The sequence below is a fragment of the Ctenopharyngodon idella genome, chromosome 11 (genome assembly GCF_019924925.1).
Source record: "Ctenopharyngodon idella isolate HZGC_01 chromosome 11, HZGC01, whole genome shotgun sequence".
NCBI classification, from domain to species: Eukaryota; Metazoa; Chordata; class Actinopteri; order Cypriniformes; family Xenocyprididae; genus Ctenopharyngodon; species Ctenopharyngodon idella.
The window spans coordinates 19,371,880-19,386,317 of NC_067230.1; the positions used below are offsets into that span (position 1 = coordinate 19,371,880).

General features: G+C 38.9%; 2 protein-coding genes across 3 annotated transcripts in view; both read right to left on the reverse strand.

Annotated features, from left to right (window-relative positions):
* Positions 1–3,277: 3,277 nt before the first annotated feature.
* LOC127522091 (myeloid-associated differentiation marker-like protein 2) lies at positions 3,278–8,829 on the reverse strand. 2 transcript variants are annotated; one of them, XM_051911680.1, is made up of 3 exons: positions 8,571–8,829; positions 6,125–6,359; positions 3,278–6,048 (listed from the first exon to the last, which is right to left on the reverse strand). In XM_051911680.1, exon 3 carries the CDS (start codon positions 4,693–4,695, stop codon positions 3,778–3,780), a length of 918 nt encoding a protein of 305 aa, XP_051767640.1. In that variant the 5' UTR covers positions 4,696–6,048; positions 6,125–6,359; positions 8,571–8,829; the 3' UTR covers positions 3,278–3,777. The 2 variants fall into 2 exon arrangements, with proteins under 2 accessions (XP_051767640.1, XP_051767638.1); XM_051911678.1 differs by lacking the exon at positions 8,571–8,829 and having other exon boundaries at positions 6,125–7,436.
* A 4,017-nt stretch (positions 8,830–12,846) lies between these two features.
* Positions 12,847–14,438, reverse strand: part of aspscr1 (ASPSCR1 tether for SLC2A4, UBX domain containing) — a 20,578-nt gene continuing 18,986 nt past the window's right edge. The window contains 2 exon segments of the mRNA XM_051911665.1: positions 12,847–12,971; positions 13,246–13,436. Of these exon segments, the coding sequence (XP_051767625.1) occupies positions 12,961–12,971; positions 13,246–13,436 (202 nt within the window). The 3' untranslated portion in view covers positions 12,847–12,960.

Below are 14,438 nucleotides of genomic sequence, written 5' to 3' on the forward strand. Positions count from 1 at the left end.
CTTTCACACACACAACAAACACTCTCTCTCTTACACACACACACACTCTCGCTCTCACACAAACATTCTCATTCTCTCCCACACAACAAACACACACTCTCTCACACAAACATTCTCATTCTCTCCCACACAACAAACACACACTCTCTCACACAAACATTCTCACTCTCACACACACAAACACACACAATCTCTCTCACACACACACTGATACCACTATGGTGTTTCTCCTGATAAACGCATCTCATGAAAACATGTCCAGCTCATATTTCACCCCAAAATCAAAAGAAAGAAATAAGAAACTCTAATTTGCATGGAGAAAACATTTTAGGGTCTTTTTTTCCATTGTGACATTATTTTAATGACAATTACCTACGTATTTTTTTTTTCTATGAAACATACATTAGGGATTCTTGTAAAAATCTACACAAGATAAAAAAAAAAGAAAGAAAAAGAAAAAGAAAACTTGAGGGATACATTTAATAATGGTCACGAATGTCACAATGCAGCGGTTCTAAAACAGGCATTTACTTTCTTCACGCAAAATAAATTCTTTCTTTTGATTTTGTGGTGAAAAATGAGTCCTGCACGTTCTTGACAGCTTTACTGAGATTCAGTGCTGTATCAGATACACATCAGCAGACGTTTCCACAAAAAAGGCTGAATGACAGACATGTGAGAATATGCGTTATAGTTCTTTCTTTCAGCAGCACTGATGTTCCTGTAGTTTTTCACGATCGTCGAATGTTTATGAATCTTCCACAGTTTAACACAACAGTGATGTGTAACTCAGACAAATGAGCGTATAGTAAACAGAGCAGGTGAAGATCTGTCCCGCTGACACACGACAAGAGAGGAGCAGGACAGATAAATAATAGCTGTGTCTGCATGACAAACGGATGAGAAGAAACGGATGAGAAGAGAAGCAGGAGAGAATGAGAAATCTGCAGATGCGAGCGCTGATGTGCTGAGTCTGCCGCTTTCAGCCTCACGTCCTGCAGGAGATCTGAATCTGCTGACGGGCAAAAGCTCCATCCAGCTGCTGCAGGATTAGTCTGGACACACCGGAGCTGAACCCTACCGGAATCACAGGACCTCTTTTACAGGACGCTAAATCATGCCGGATTCAAAGTGTTATCATAAGAATATTATGGTATGATTTCACCAAGTTGGACTCATTGATGCAAAAACAGAAACACACCCATCAGCCAATCAGAGAATCCGTCTCATTTTCTGCTCTGATTTTAAAGAAAAATCTGCTGAACTGATTAAATATGGCAGTGTGTGTCAGCAGAGATGGATGAACACACTCACGGTTCTATATACAGTGGAAGCTTTCAGGGGTTCCCATCACGGGATCATTTTAGGGGGCGATATGTAAGAATTTTCAATTTTTTTTATTTTTATTGCCAATGTGTGAACAGCTTGTAACGAAACAAGATCTTCCTCAACTTCCTATGTTGTCTATGAACTATTTCGTCAGGAAAATCAAAAGTATTCTGACACATGACACATGAAACGAACAAATGCTTATACAATGTTCAGGATAATGATGAACGAGCCGTTCTGTTCTGTAACGTCAGTGTGATTCATTCAAACTACAGTCTCACATAGTCAGATCTATATCATCTATAGTCAAATATATAATATAAATCAATATATGCGCACTCACACACACACGCAAACACGCTAACACACAAATGCACTCTTACACTCATGCAAGCACACGCTCCCTCGCACACGCACACACACACACTCACACAAACTCACTCTCGCACACACACACACACACAAGCAAACTGTCGCACACACACACACTCACGCAAGCACACTCTCGCATACACACACACACTCACGCAAGCACACTCACACATACACAAACTCACTCTCGCACACACGCACTCACGCAAACGCACAAACACACACAAACTCACTCTCGCACACACACACTCACGCAAGCACACTCTCACACACACACACTCACGCAAGCACACTCTTGCACACACACACAAGCACACAAACACACTCACAAACTCACTCTCGCACACACACTCACGCAAACGCACTCACTCACGCAGCACACAAACTCACTCTCGCACACACACACTCACGCAAGCACACTCTCGCACACACACACACACACACGCAAGCACACTCTCGCACACACACACGCAAGCACACTCTCGCACACACACTCACACAAGCACTCTCGCACACGCACTCACGCAAGCACATGTATACGCACTCACTCACACACAAACACACACACTCACACAAACTCACTCTCGCACACACACACTCGCAATCACACACAAACGCACTCATACGCACTCACGCAAGCACAAACACACTCACACAAACTCACTCTCGCACACACACACTCACACAAACTCACTCTCGCACACACACTCACACAAACTCACTCTCGCACACACACACAAACTCACTCTCGCACACACACTCACACAAACTCACTCTCGCACACACAAACTCACTCTCGCACACACAAACTCACTCTCGCACACACAAACTCACTCTCGCACACACAAACTCACACAAACTCACTCGCACACACACACTCACACAAACTCACTCTCGCACACACACTCACACAAACTCACTCTCGCACACACACACTCACACAAACTCACTCTCGCACACACACTCACACAAACTCACTCTCGCACACACACTCACACACTCACTCTCGCACACACACTCACACACTCACTCTCGCACACACAAACTCACTCTCGCACACACACACTCACACAAACTCACTCTCGCACACAAACTCACTCTCGCACACACACACTCACACAAACTCACTCTTGCACACACACTCACACACTCACTCTCGCACACACAAACTCACTCTCGCACACACACTCACACAAACTCACTCTCGCACACACACTCACACAAACTCACTCTCGCACACACACTCACACAAACTCACTCTCGCACACACACACTCACACAAACTCACTCTCGCACACACACACTCACACAAACTCACTCTCGCACACACACACTCACACAAACTCACTCTCGCACACACACTCACACAAACTCACTCTCGCACACACAAACTCACTCTCGCACACACACTCACACAAACTCACTCTCGCACACACACACTCACACAAACTCACTCTCGCACACACACACAAACACACAAACTCACTCTTGCACACACAAACTCACTCTCGCACACACCCATGATGGTATTCGCTGATGCTGACTGCATTAGCATGTAATTATGACGTAACCAAACTCAAGTCAAGTCAGCTTTATTTCTACAGCGCTTAACACAAATGTGCTTCACAGTAATGAACAGAAAAATAACAGAATTAATGATGCAAACTTCAAATATGAGTGTCATTATTCAGCTCAATTATAAAGTTCATCAATTATGAAACGAGTTCAATTCAGCTATAAGCAGCTCTACAGAAACGACAGTGTCATTATTCACTGACTCAGTTCAGTGTTGATTCAGTTCAGTTCAATAACAATAACTACGTTTACATAATGCGAATATGGCAATATTGCGATTAAACCTTACCACATGTAAACACAATACTTTGATCAAATTGATGCGATAAGCTCATGATTGTAGCATCCATAATCATAGTAATATGTGGCGTATGCATATTTTAATCACAATAAACAGGCATGTAAAGGAACACACAGTGGTAAATCTGATAGTGTCAGTGACGTCAATCAAACAGTATCATGGTATATTTCTGAAGTCTCACTGTTTCATTAATGTTCTCGCTACACTCGAGGACGCTGCGACACTGACCGGCTCCTCTGGGAATAGACGAGGTCGGCGATGTAAAGTGAGACGTTGATGAAGCACAGCACAGTGACGGCGAGCTTCACGTCCCATGAGCACTTCCCCCTCGGGCAGCCCTGCGGCCGCAGCGGAGTGCCGTACTTCCTGTCGAAGCAGAAGACGGGCCAAACTACGGCAGCGCTCAAGTACAGCAGCACCGCCACGAATGTGTAGACGACTACAAACCGCTCGAACGGCAGCCGCAGAGCCGTGGTCCGGCCCGAGACCGTCAGCGCCACCAGCAGCACAGAGGCGGCGAAGCAGACGCCGAACACCGCCACGCAGTACACAGTCGCAACGTGGCTTGTGAAATCACTCCCGTTGGCGAGCATCACAAAAATCACGCATCCCACGAAGATTTGCACCACCTTCAGGATGCCAGATGGCGTTGCCATGTAGCCAACGGCGCGACCCGGTTTGGCACGCGACAGAAAAACCTCCGTCCCGTACGCGACACACGCCGCCCATGAGCACACGGTCACCGCGATCCGGAAATTTCTTACTTCGCAATTATTATAAGGACAGTCGTCTGCGCGCACAAAGTACACGGGATAGACGACAGACGCGGTGAGCATGAGCAGGACGGCCAGAGACGCAAACGTCACGGTCAGATTCTCCCACGACACGGGAAGACACGTGTGCAAGCGCGTCACGTCCAGCACAAAAACGGCGGCTGTGATGGCAAAGCAGGACGTCCAAACAGCCATACAGAATGTCCCGTAGGTGGCGCTGTAACCGGCGACGTGGATCACCAGAGAGATGACGGCGCAGCACAGAGTCAGCTGACACAAACGGGCGCCACCTACAGGAGAAAACACGGCCGCCCGGTTTAAATAATGTCCAGAGGAGCCGCTCATGTCGTGCAAAAGTTTGGGGTCAAAATCTCTTCTGCTCACTAAGACAGCATTTATTTAATCAGAAATATAAACAGTAATACTTTTAAATATTATTACTATTTAAAATGACTGATTTCTATTGTATTATATTTTAAGTTGTAATTTATTTCTGTGATGGCACAGTTCTATTAAATTTCTTCCTATCATCAATGTTAAAAACAGTTGTGCTGCTTCATATTTTTGTGGAAACAAAAACAAAAATTCAAAATAAAACACTTACTAAAAATTAATTAAATGATATAAATGTGAAATTAAAATAATTACTTTTTATAAATGTAATTAAATCCTAAAAAATAATAATTAACAAATATATAAAATTAAAAAAAATAAACACTTTTTAAATTGAAAACAAATCCAATAAAAACTGGTAAATTAAATCATAAATATATAATATTAAAATAATTTTAAAATTAAAATCAAACACTAAAAATGTATCATAATGTGAAATTTAAAAAATTAAACTAAAAAACTCTTAAAAATATATTAAATCAAACATGCAAAATGAAAAACATTCATTTAAAAATTAAATTATTAAATTATTTTTTAAATTTTAAAATAAAATTAAACACTTTGTAAAAATGTATTAAACCATAAACATGTAAAATGAAAACAAATCCAATAAAAATTGGTAGATTAAATCATAAAGATGTAAAATTAAAAAAAAATAAAACAAAAAAACTCCACAATGTATTAAATCATAAACATGTAAAATGAAAACAAATCAAATCTAGTTAAATTAAATAATAAAAATGTAAAATGAACACTAAAAACAAAAAACATACTAAATTAATTAGAAGATGTAAAATTAAAATAAATAAATAAATAAATAATGTTAAAAATCTATGGAATTCAAGATAGGCCTACTTTTTCAGGATTCTTTGAATAGAAAGTTCAAAAGAACAGCATTTATTTGAAATAATCTTTTGTAACAATGTAAATTCTTTAATGTTACTTTTGATCAATTTAATGCGTCCTCGATGAATAAAAGAATTCAAAATTCTTACTGACCCCAAACTTTTGAATAGTAGTGTGTTTTATAGCTTGTTATGATGGAATGTTTCTAGATCACTAGATCCACCAGCAGGAAAGTTGACGTTCCCTATTTGAAGCACTGATTCCAGGTTATCTGTTGATATCGGAGCTCATCAGAGCTTGCGTCTGTCGTCTGTCTGTAGTGATTCGGCCGCCCACCGTCTGTCTGACGCTTCCTGTTTGGTTTCCAAGGCAGCAGAGTCGTGGCTGTTTTCTCAGACGTTCTTCTCCTCAGGGGTGCATGAAGTATTTCTGACTATTTTGGAGAGCGTGACTCACGACCTGTCGAAAAACAAAAACGTCAAAATCGCCAGTCTCACAGAAATGGAGACGCGATCATTAACATCAGATCAATTACCTTCTAGTCCAATTCCAGTCATCAAAATCTCCTCCAGCATTCTGAGAGAAGAAACTCCACACAGAAACCAGAAAGAGTCCACAGAGAAGATCAGATCTGTCGTCTCGAGTCTCTCACATCCATGTGTCCGTACGGATGACAGCCAGTTACTTTCTCCAGCCGTGGAGCTCCAGACGAGGTTATTTCTACACTATGAGGGGTGCGGCAGGAGGCTGGAATGTGTGTCCAGAAGCACCTGTGAAGGAATCGGACAGTTATTCTATATATAAACCCTTTTAGACACAGACACAAGAGTCACCCGGGGTTTCTAAGCATGCAGTTGAAGAATGAAGCTTAAATATTCAAGATTACTAAAGACTATCGAGTTACACTGTGTGTCTGTCATAGTTCTGAAACGCATCTTCTAGGTTCAATGCAAGTTAAAGGCCCAAGATGATCAATTTGTCATCATCACCCTTCGTGTGGTTCGTCTGTGAAACACAAAAGGAGATATTCTTAACATCTCTGCATTTTTGTCCATGCAATGAACTTCAAATGTCATTTTGAACCTCATTTATTAATTCTGTGCATTAATGCATTAAATGTACGATGTTTTTATGTATTAGGGTCACTGAAGTGACTGATCATTTTTTTGTCCAAAGGCCCTAATAATAATAAAAAACAAAGATATGACATCCAAAGTATGTAAAGTAGTACAACTAGAATCCAAAAGGTTTTAATTATATTTTGCTGCATATAAAGGTATTTTAAAGATTTTGAAGTGTCAAAAGGTCATTCGGTTTAACCGTCCAAAGGCCAACACAGCCATTTCATTTGTGATTAAAATATCTTAAAATGTTATAAATGTATATCTTTTTTATTCTGGCATGATTTTATAACATCATAAATCAACATAGTGCAAAATTGTATTAAAATTATGTGTAGAAGTCGTTGCTTTGTTAAGAGAAAGAATGTCAGAAAAAAATGAATTTCACTTATGTCATTCGGAGTAACCAATATAAAGGGACCATTTTGAATCAAGTTATGCGGTCAATATCATGTGACAGAATGTGACACCTGCAAAGGACCACATGGTCGTGAAGCAAAGTAACTAACTCTCTCTTAACTGTTTGAAAACTTAATGTTTTCACTTGCTCATACGCATGTCCCGAAACATCAGGTCATTCGGTACAACCGCTATAAAACATGGAAAATGTTGTAATATTTAAAAAACTTGTACTAAATATAAAATGTTTGATTGTCGTTTTGCTAGCTAGCTAGATATCAGCCTGTTAGCATTGTTTGAAAATATCATCATTCAGTATAACCAAAAGTGTAATTCGGCAAAATCGAAATTTTGGTTAAACCGAATGACTTTTTTGATGACAAATTTTGTCTATCTTGTAATAAATGACAAAAGAAGTGTTAATTGATTATATATATAAAAAAAACTCTACATAATCTCATTGTTAACACTTAATAAAACTTCAAAATTAATTATATCTCCGCTAAATTTTTTTTTTACACTTTTAAAAACCTTGTTCGTCAATGACCCGTCAACAGCTTGTAAAAAAACGACACATTCCCCGACTTCCTCGGTTGTCTATAAAAGCATGTAGACTGATTTTTAAGTGAAGGACTCGGGACGTTTTTGCCGGTAAAAACCAAAAGAATGTGACGGTTACGCGCGCTCCCGAGAGCCTCTCTTCTATTTTTTGACACATGAAACGAATAATGTCGTCTATAAAGTCAAATATACTTTATAATCAAACTATCATAACAGTTTAATTTTAGTTACCTCATCTGTCGACATGATACCGGTGAATCGCAGAGCTGGTGCAAACATATCCACATAACTACGATCAGATGCTTCTTAACTGCTTTTTTTTCTCATTTTTTGTTGTTGTTTATTTTGTTATTGAGAGGAAAACGCGCAACACATATTTACATATTCATCTAAACGTCGCTCTCAGCAGTGTGGACGGCGTCAGTTTGTTCATTAACAGTATCGCTGCAAATGTATTAACAACTTTATAAGCAAGGAACGAAAAAGAACGTCGACGTGAATGTATTGAGGCCGTGAACCTCGTTCAGCCTCTGGTACGTTACGTGTGAACGAGAACGAGCACGAGCAGTGAGTTGCTGGCTGCAGTTCACTTACCGGCCACCGGTGTCGCTAATAACAAGGGTTACTGAATTCTGCATATAGCCCCATTAATGCGTTTTAGTTAAATTAGGACATTTAAGTAGCTTTTTTAAACGTGCCTCAGGAAAAAAAAAAACATTACTGATGTGCATCCTGAGACAAAACAATGACACTGACATATTTTAAGATAAATCAGTGCAAGTTGCTTTTAGTTAAAACAGCTCAAACATGCATTTTAGTCTGGGACTAGACTTGAACCTTGTCTGTGAAACCAGCAACAATTTTTGAAAAGCACCACAAGACTTTCTTTTCTTTACTTACCTTTAAATCCATTCATGAGCAGCTTTTGCATGAAGAACTCCAATAAGAGGGTTGATTTATGATGGAATATTTAATGATTTTCACATTGAAAAGTCATTAAAATCATTATTGTTGTACAAAATCATACACACACACTGTAAAAGTTGACTTGCTTTTATATTTTTATTTGTATTAAAATATATTTTATTATCTTAAAATTGAAATATTAAATAAAAATGATTCATTAATGTGTGGTAATTGGCAGTGACACAGATATAGATCAAGTCATGAAGTTCTACGTTCCAGCATCTGATCGTGTTGCAACTGTGACTCATTTCCTGAATTAACCACAAAATGTAACACCTGTAATATTTCTGACAACAAAAAAACACTGATCATCACACCAGAAACAAATATGCTGGAATCATATTAAAATTCACTTTCAGTTCACATTGCCATGTTCGGTCAAGCAGCTAATGTTCCTTCTTTTCAACAGCTGCGACTCTGAGATCGATACTAAGATGAGACTTTTTTGTGTGTTTTGAATTTTTATTTTTATATATTTTAGGTTAGTGATTTTGTTGTTTTAATTAGTTGTCATTAAGTCTATAAAGTTTTGTTTTTATTTCAGTTCTAATTTTGGTTGTTTTAGTACAAATTAAACTAAATAAAAATAATTTCTTGGCAACTAGCTGAAATAAAATACGTTTATTATATTATTATTTCAGTTAATGTTTACTTTATTTCAAGTAACATTTTTTTAGTCGCAGTTAACTATACTAACCCTGATCCTAAAAACGGATATTTTTAACAACAGCGCCACCTGCTGAAATATCCGAGCATTCGCATGCTGAAGTGCAGGCTGCTTTTCTCTCAGTGATTTGTGGGTCTGTACTGCCATCTGGCGTCCGTTCTTCGTACCTCTCAGATGATTTGACAAATGTAATATATAATTGATCTCTGGCTAATTTGGTTTTTCAAACGAATTTGCGGGTTTGATTAAAATGTCTGGATTAAGTTACTAACATTACTAAGTGTTCCTGTGTTCATTTGAAATGGGTATCTGCAACTTCAGGATGAACCTAACAATCCTGAATCATGTCAAATCATCAACAGTAGTAGGCCTAATCCATGTACGAAGAGTGAAAACACGTGACCAAAACACGCGCAGTGTAAAAGAGCTTAAAAAGTCCACTAGAGGGAGCCGAACAGCCACTTCATCCGTGAAAATATCAGCAAACAGCACGAAACGATTATGTCCTCAGATGAGCTAACAAACAAAACATGGTACATTCATTTCCCCACGTATGGCCAATGATTGTTTTAAATTGACAAAAAGTGGTGTGAATAAGTAATAGCCTAATCATATAGGCTAAGCTTATATAAACTCTCACCACTTAGAATATAATAATGAGAAGATCTGTAAAGTAAAACATGAAACAGTAGTTGCATCCATTTGTATCCATAATATGATGTATATGAAACTGGTCCATGTGGTTTTGATTAAAGGCATTTTTTAAAGAGTACTTTGTACTAATCGTGTAATTGATATGCGATTAGTTTTTTAAAAATTTAATTAGATTTTTTCCCCCCGTTGTTTTCATTTTAAATTTTAAAGTTTTTGTTGTGTTTTATTAGTTTTTAAAAATATGTCTATAGTCTAGTTATTAATTTTAGTTTGTTATTTTAGTACTTAAACAAAAATGTCAACTATAGCGAAGATAAAATTATTTTTTTTATATTTCTGTTAATATTTAATGAAAATGTTTTTTTATGCTCTCATTTTCAGTTTACGATAATAATCCTGGTACCTTTGCGCTAATGAACTGTTCACAATAAGACATAATAAATATGACTTCATGTTGACTTGAAGGTCTTTAAAGGCACAATATATAATTTTTCACTGCCAGAGATCGCTTATTCAAAACAAAAGGCGTAGCTTGATGACGCCAAGATTGAGCGCAGAATCTTGGGAGATGTCGTCTTCACCTCACAGCCGGTGGAAAAGAATCAGGATGGGACTCGGGCAGAAATCATGTTCATGGATGAGATTATTAATGTTACTGTAGTATGAAGCAGGGTGTTGGAGCTGAACGAGGCCGCTGGAGCGATTGCTAATGAGAGACGAGCGCGACACACTCCTCGAGAGCAGCGGAACTTTTATTATGCTTCCGCTTATTCCGTTCAAGCATATGTGAGGTAAAGCAGCGCTGTTTATCATATTAGATGCATTTGACTATGTTGAAAATGATGTTATAAAGTTACTCTGTGCGTTCGCTTGGCACCTGTTATGAGACACTTGTTGCACACTGCAGTAAACTAGATCGATATTAGAATATCATATTAATATAAATCAAGAAAACGAGCCTCAAACAATAATGTTGAGCTATATGACAATGTTTAGTTTTCTGTCTATAAATGTATCCAAACAGTTGTTCCCTTGTCTAATAAAACATATTAAAGCGTCTTTGGTGTTTCCATGGTTCCTACAAAATAAAACCAGAAATTGAGGGTAACGCGGGTATGATGTCACTGATAGGCGACGCACAGACACGATCCGTGTCCTGGTTAAAATTGCTTATTTCTCTGGATTTAAACATTCTTGGAGACATTTGGGATATTGTAAGTACACAAGTCAAAATATATAACAATGTTATAGTGGTTTTTGGATATTTTAATCCAAAAATCTTACATATTGCGCCTTTAATCAAGGTGTTTAAGTTAATTCAAACATGATGCACATCATAAACTCTTAAGGGCCCTTTTTAAAGTCTACTCCGACTGTAGTGCAGGTCACTTTTACCTTTGAACGGGATGAGGAAGAAAAACGCTGTGTTTTGCGGGTTAAACTGAGGACACGCGAGCTTTAGTTCACCTGCGCGGCTCCTCTAAACCCTCAGCAGGTGCTCCGCGCGCGGCCTTCATCAAACCGCCGCTCCGCCTTCAAAGAGCCGCCGCAGCTGGAGGTCATTAACCGAGTCAACGGGGCCGGCAGCTAGTTAAGAGATGACAAGTGCCAGGCGCGCCAGAGTCTCTCCTCCGGACACTTTGAAGTTCCTTCAGACGGGCAGCGAGGCGGCAGGACCGTTTACATCAAAGCATCGCTTACTACCAGCGTCGGCAAAAACACCTAAAATGTTCGTTTGAAACTAAGGGACCGTTTACACGACGCCATTTTCAACTGAAAACGGAAAACTTAAGATTCGTTTTGGCCGTTCATTTACACGACAACGGCGTTTTGGGGTACTGAAAACGGGATTCAAAATGTAGGTTTTTTAACGCGATATCGAATTTGTGAAAAATGTGACGTTATGCGCATGCGTGTTACGTGTTCAGTCTATAGGCGCGTAGTTTTTCTTTACAAAGTGACATTTAAAATTAAAATATATGGCACTACTTTAGATAATATTAAAAGCAAAAAAAAAAACTTGCGAAGCGTTTCGCAGATTTAACTTAATTTTTTACCTCAGGCATAAATTGTTTTCCTTTATACATTCCTCATATATGTATATTTGTTTACATATTTGTTGTGAGTTGTATATGTTTGTACAAATTTTGTAAATTTTTTTCTGTAATAAAAAAAAATCTTTACAAAGTGACATCGCAACTACTGGCCTGGCAGCACAATACAGCGATTTTAATAGTTTTCGTAGATCCGTGTCGTCAGCACGCGATAAACGCAAAGACTTTTACGCTTTTAGTACATTGTTGTCGTGTAAAGTACCCTAAATGAAACCCAGAGTTGTCCTCAAAAACAGTTGTTGTAAAAAGAATATAAAATATAAATATTAGATAAAAACTTGAATGAAAATTACAAATGTTGCCTTGGAAATAAATAAATTTAAGTAGGCTACTAAAACAACAAACTAAAACTGAAATGGAAATAAATTACAGCTATATATACACAAGTAAAGAGAGTCACAAGCTGCGTCCGATATCACGTACTGAGTAGGTACAACATCCGCCATGTTGTTACTGTCATGTGACCTACCGGCGTCAGTTGCGTCGCTTCACTGGCTTTCATAAATCCTCTCCCGTGGCCTCATGGGATAGTAAATCATCCAATGAATGCACACTTCAGAATCTCGCCATCCGGGGACTTTTTGCCTACTGTTTTACTGTTTACATACTACTCTTTTTCGCATACTATATAGTAGGGAAGTATTCAATTTCGACGCAGGCATGAACGCTGACTGAAAACGATTCAGTGAATCACTTATTTATTCTGTGAATCACTAAATGCGATCAAGAATTATCATCAGAAACAGTTGTGTCAGAAAAAAAGAGAGAAACTCAATTGGCAATTAACACTGTGTTTAATTGATGGAGGTTTGCATGAAATATTGATAAACTATTAAACTACTGCAGCCGGAGAATCCAAACGCTTCCGTCCTCCTGCGCTGATCAAACGTCACTTCTTACCTGAAAACAGTCAAAAAAAGTGTGAAAATGCAATATATATTTTAATATATATTTTATATATTAAATAATTATATATTCTGTTGTGCCTTTAATCAAGGTGCTTAAGTTAATTCAAATGTAATGCACATCATAAACTCTTAAGGGCCCTTTTTAAAGTCTACTGTAGTGCAGATCACTTTTACCTTTAAATGGAATGAGGATGAAAAAAACTGTTTTGCAAATTCAAAATATGAATAAAACTCAAAAAATGCTGCTACAAACGTGACGAACACACCTGGCAGTTTGAGCCACTTCGGCACTTTCCCGGAGTCGTTCCTCACGGGTCTGGGCGCTGTCGCCTGAGAGTCACAGCCGTCCTCTGTCGCCGCCTGCTGGCCGGAGGAATCACACGACTCAGGAGCCGACGGCGGGACGTGTTCAGCGGGAGCGGATGAGGAGAGTGGAGGAGGAGAGCGCGGCATACAGCTGAAGATGGGATCACAGGAAGGACAAGTGTGATGGATCGAGAGGATAAGAGAGCTCAGCGCGTCTCTCTGACCCCTTTCATGTGACTTACTGAGGTCAGAGGTCACGACCTCCGGACAGGCTGCAGTTATTAGAGGCTTCCTGCAGTTTATTGTTTGAGATGAGTAAAGGATTCTTGAAAGTAATAGCTTATCAGCGTAGAAAAAGATGCTTTGAAAGACTAGATGAGTAAAGTTCATAGACAAACTTTAAGTTGGCTTGAAAAAGCCCAGACAGAAAGTTTGAAGTAGTTTTAAAAGCTTGAATTTTCATGGTTTTCAGTTTGAAATAGTTCAATTATTAGTTTAGTAAAGCCAGGGGTGTTGCTATGTGGTTGCTAGGGTAATCTGAGTGGTTCACAGGGTTTTGTTATGTTGCTAAGGTACTTGGGGTAGTTGTTAGGGTGTTGCTATGTGGTTGCTATACGGTTGCTGGGTACTTGGCATGGTTGCTAGGGTGTTGCTATGCAGTTACTAGGGTGTTGTTATGCAGTTGCTAAGGTACTTGGGGTGGTTGCTAAGGTGTTGCTATGCGGTTGCTAGGGTATTTAGGGTGGTTGCTATTGTGTTGGTACTCGTGGTGGTTGCTAGGGTGTTGCTATGCGGTTACTAGGGTAATATGGGTGGTTGCTACTAGGGTGTTGCTATGCGCCTAGGGTAATCTGGGTGGTTGCTATGCGGTTGCTTAGGTACAAAGGGTGGTTGGGTGTTGTTAAGCGGTTGCTAGGGTATTCTGGGTGGTTGCTAGGGTACTCAGGCTGGTTGCTAGGGTGTTGCTATGCAGTTGCTAAGGTACTCAGGGTGGTTGCTAGGGTACTTTGAGTGTGTGAGTGAGTATGTAAGCAAACTATACTGAAGCTAACGGGAAAATATCAAATGATATAATTTATTTATCCGACACAAAAACAGAATCTTAATTAGTGTGAATGTCTTTTTTTTTTACTAAAACTATTTAAAATAATTT